The following is a 4,599-nucleotide window of genomic DNA, read 5'->3' on the forward strand; positions in this document are numbered from 1 at the left end:
CGACGCCCCACCCTCTCCACCTCCCCTTCTCCCCCAACCCCCAGTAGCACCCAGGCCCAACATCACATGCGGCGGCCAGATCCCAGATCCAGCACGCCGGCCTGTGCCTCGCCGGAGGCGCACACGTGAAGTGAGGAGGGCTGCCCGCGTGCACACGCCATGGACCTCCGTCACGGGACGCCGACGCGTCTTGTCTGCCCGGCCGCGTCACCAGACGGCTGCCTGCTCCCTGCCGACGCCATCCCGTGCTCGGGATGCCGCGCCTACCACGCCCCGACGACGCTCCTCCAGGTACTCTCTCGCCCATCTTCGATTTTCTCTTCTTCCCCTCCCTCCCCTCCCCTCCCCCCCTCACGTGATTTTATTTTCCGTCCTCACGCAGGTGTGCGCATCGGACACCACCGGCGCCCAATCCTAGCCGCAGCGCACACCATCCTTGTTGCTCATGGCCGAACCAAACACGATTGGCTGCCAGAACCAGCTCCCTCGCTCGCTCCATGGTTCCCGCATCGGTGGTGGTTCCTCTCCTCTCCTCTCTCACCCTCACGCTCTCTGTGCTTGAGTTTTGAAGCTCTAGTATGCTTAGAGTGACTGGTTTCATTAGTCTCTTAATCGACAAGTTAACTGGACTATTTTGTTGTATTTCCATCATACACCTTTGATTTATTTAGTGACTGTAGACTGTGATTATACAGTAGAAGTAGTTAGTATCTTTGTAGACTGCATATTATACAGTATAAGTAGTTAGCCAATTTCTAGGGGCTGTCTGTTCACCTGTTAGTATCTCTGTAGACTGTACATGCTTCAAATGGGGATGTCTTTTATGCTCCCTTGAATGCATTTTGATCTTAGTAGTACTTACCACATAGTAACAAAATAAGCAGCAGCCTGAGCTTTCAGGTTCAGGGTTTCTCTTGATACATACTAGCAAGCATGAACATGAAGCTGCAATTTTTCCTGATCCTCCAAAGACAGATGCTGATCTTTGTCTGCGCATTTCGCTACTTTTACGCCTTCTGATTTGGTTTGGCATCCTGAAAGAGGCAATGCCAATTGGATCGGATGGTGACACGGTCATGATCTCCGTGATGTCATTCATAGTTGCGTCCTTTGGATACAACAATGCTTAGCTTGAGACCTTGTTTGCTGATCATAACCATCTGTGTGGAAAATCAGCAGATTGATGCTCGTATGCATAGTTTCCCTAGGCATTCGACAAAAGCATCTCGTTGCTGTGTGCGCTGATAAACCTGCAACTGTTTTCTGTAGCTTATCTATTGAGTTAGATACACCTGCAACTGTTTATTGCTGTCAAATTAGGCTTTGGGGCACACCTTCTGTTCGATAGTATATAGCTTACCTTATGACAGAATGTGAAACAACTTTGCTAATGTGGTACAAGCTAGCCATCAGCATGTATCTCTGGATTATTGGTTTAGTGTTACATTTTCAGCTATGTTCTTGTTAGACTGATGCGCCTTGTTGCAACAGCCAATCTGTTGTTTCTGACTAAGAAATGTTCAGCCAATCTAAAAAGCACGGACACGCCAGAATCAGCCGAACTGCCGTCCTGATACGGCGGGATACGGGGATACGCCGGGATACGCTGGGATACGCGAACTAAGCCGTGTCCCACGAATTTCGATTAATAATAAGGAAAAAATTACAGGGATACGGTGGGACACGTCTGGGACACGATTGGGACACGGCCCAGCCCAAAACCAGCCTCGGTCCAACCCAATACGAAACCCTATATGTCTCCCGCACCTTCTCTGTCATGAGAACGAGGTGCTCCCTCCCAGGTCGTACTGCACGAGCCGCCGCCTCCTGGATCGACGCCGCCGCCGGCGACGCCTGGATTCGGCGACCGCTAGCCCCAGCACCAGCAGCCTTTACTCGCAGGTAACCCAACAGCCTCTCCTATTCCTCAACCTCTTCCTCTTTGATTCGTCATATTTCTACCATTAAGCTGCTGGATCCTGGATGTTGCTTGCTATCTTGTGCTGCTGGGTTGAATGCTTGCGCTGCTGCTCCATGTTGCTTCAAGTATGTTTTGTCTTCTAATCTTTCAATTATGTCTTCTCCTCTAATCTTCTTTACTGTTTGTGTTTGATATGTTTTGCAAGATGGATGCAGCTTGCAATGACAACATGGCATGGGGGGATGAGGATCAATCAAGCACTTGGCAAAAAAGATTTCTTTCTTATTAATTTTCTGTCTTAACTTAATATTACATGCCATATTTTTATTTTATTATATATATACTCGCCGTATCCCCGAATGGCTGTTTTGGGAAAATGCCGTATGCCGTATCCCCGTATGCGTATCCCCGTCTTTCCGTCCCCGTGTCTGTGCTTCTTAGCAGCCAATTACCTCTTTATAACTAATTACACTGAAGTATGCAAAAAAGAAGATAGTACGCCTCCCATCCCATGATACTCATTTTAGTGCAGAAGATGGAAATTATGTGCTTTGATAGAACACGGGAACTAATCAAATGCAGAAGAGTTGTTTCAGTTTGAGTTCTGTTTGAAATGTTGCAACTTCAGAATTCTGGGAACTTTCCATAAAGTTTGCATCAGTTTAGTGGGTTCACCTATATTATGTTGTTGGAAGCTAGTTCATGATGAACTGATTTAACTCTCTCTACTGAAATATTAGTTTTTTAATGGGAGGAATATAGTGTATTAGATGATGTAAATTTGTTTGGGTTCAGACCTATGCTTCCTCCACTGTTTTGTAGAGTTGGCTAATTTTAGATGCTGCATAATAACCTTTAAGGCTGTGGCCAATTTTAGATTCTGCATAATAATCTTTGTACTGCATAATAAAAAATTGCAGTACCGAAGATGAATGGTTGATTAGTTTTAGCTTCAAGCCATTTTAGTATATTCTTTGTACATGTGGCCTGTGGATATAACTAGTTTGCTATAGTTCATCCGTGATGTGCGGTAGCTATGAGATCCGAGGGATGCCGACCATTCGAGCCACGTAACTTATTCAGCTTTCACTCTACAATCTTGCTAATTTAAAGTCAGTGGGGGCTTTCCCCCACTGTCCATAGTTCCTAAAAAAACTTATTCATCTTTGGCCATCCTCATTTGCTATGCTAGGTATAGTGTAAACTCTCTTCTGAATTTGATTTGTACCAGTTTGACTTTCCTAAGTTTCTTTTCTTGTTAGCAGAGCTTACACTATCTTTCTATGGGCGTCGCCGGATTTGAGAGTGGAGCCCGAGCCTCCACTGGAGCATGGATCAGCCGTGCAGGAGGTGGAGCTCCGCATGGATCATGACTTGGTCATCGTGGGGGCCTGGACCATCAAGCTCGCGGGCGAGATGGACGGCCTCGGCAATGGAGGCGCGCGTGAGATCCTGGGGTTGACCAATCCACGGGGCGCCAGATCTTCCCTCGGGTCGCCTGCTGTAGTCATACTGTCACTGGATCTCCTCCCCCCCTCTCTCTATGTTTTTCTGTCAATAGCTAGTAGCATATGTTGGAGCTGGCTGTACCTGGAACTTAATCTGCATTTATTCAACTAGATCAAGTACAAGTACATTAGTTCGTAATCTGCTATTAATACATCTCCTAGTCATAAATTTCCTGAAGTAGTGCATGTATACATTTAGGTGCTGGTTAATTAGAAAATGGATGTGATTTCTAACTTGATTGTTGTAGGCTACAAGATATAACTCTGTTGGTTCATCTTGCTGTAGAATATGCCCCTGTTCATTCATTTATTTGTATTGCTATTTACCTCTGGTGACATGTGTGAAGCACTCATCTATATGTTTATATTTTGAGCAGCTGGGTACAACTACAGTTGCAGAATCATCTAGCCAAATTTTGGGAGGATGGCATAAAAGATTAGATAACCCATTCTTTTGAAATCATGGTAAGCTTCACAAGCTTGTAAGGTGTTTTCTATTTTCAAGCGACTTTACATCAAGTTACTGTTTCTTAACAGAAATTCTAGACTGTGTAGCTTTTTATTGTTCTCTCCACTTATTTGAACAGCCAAGGATGCTTACTTAACTGTATAGCTCTTTATTGTTCTTTTCCAGGTATTCTATTTATCCTCCATTCTGAAATCTATTGTGCACTGCCAAGTCCATGAGGCGAAGCGCTCACTGCTCGACTATTTCTTTACTGAACTGGGAGCAACAAAGGCAAGATATTCGAAACAAGCTGAAGTCCTTTTGATTCTTGACTAGCAAAAGAGTCCGTGCGTTGCACCGGGCAAAAAAAGAGAAACAACCAGCTTCATATTCCATTGTGCACCATTTTATATATCCGATTTTATTAAACATCAATAATAATAAGGTAAAACTGATTATTACTTTTTGTACAATCAAATCTTCATCAGATGGAAGAGCAGTTTTGCATGGAATAGTTTGTCAATCATTTTTTGGCTTTTCTGAAAAACATGAAAAATTCCTTATTTTTAATAGAAGTTAAGAAAGCAGTACACATTCAATTAGAATTAATAGAAGAATATATGAATATGTATATGCTAAACTGTCAAACATATAATATATTCAGAACCTAGGCATTATGCGAATAGAGAGGGCAGAAGGATTAGCGATATAATGAAGATAAT

General features: G+C 44.0%; 1 protein-coding gene across 5 annotated transcripts; it reads left to right on the plus strand.

Annotated features, from left to right (window-relative positions):
* Positions 1–6: 6 nt before the first annotated feature.
* Positions 7–4,391, plus strand: LOC119328053. Of its 5 annotated transcripts, none has more exons than XM_037601098.1 (5): positions 7–291; positions 383–512; positions 3,187–3,424; positions 3,807–3,894; positions 4,064–4,391. In XM_037601098.1, exons 1-4 carry the CDS (start codon positions 255–257, stop codon positions 3,885–3,887), a joined length of 486 nt encoding a protein of 161 aa, XP_037456995.1. In that variant the 5' UTR covers positions 7–254; the 3' UTR covers positions 3,888–3,894; positions 4,064–4,391. The 5 variants fall into 5 exon arrangements, 2 of the variants coding, with proteins under 2 accessions (XP_037456995.1, XP_037456996.1); XM_037601099.1 differs by having other exon boundaries at positions 3,187–3,414; XR_005158821.1 differs by having other exon boundaries at positions 383–1,902; positions 2,127–3,894.
* Positions 4,392–4,599: the final 208 nt, after the last annotated feature.

Source organism: Triticum dicoccoides, chromosome 7A, assembly GCF_002162155.2.
Source record: "Triticum dicoccoides isolate Atlit2015 ecotype Zavitan chromosome 7A, WEW_v2.0, whole genome shotgun sequence".
Classification (NCBI taxonomy): domain Eukaryota; kingdom Viridiplantae; phylum Streptophyta; class Magnoliopsida; order Poales; family Poaceae; genus Triticum; species Triticum dicoccoides.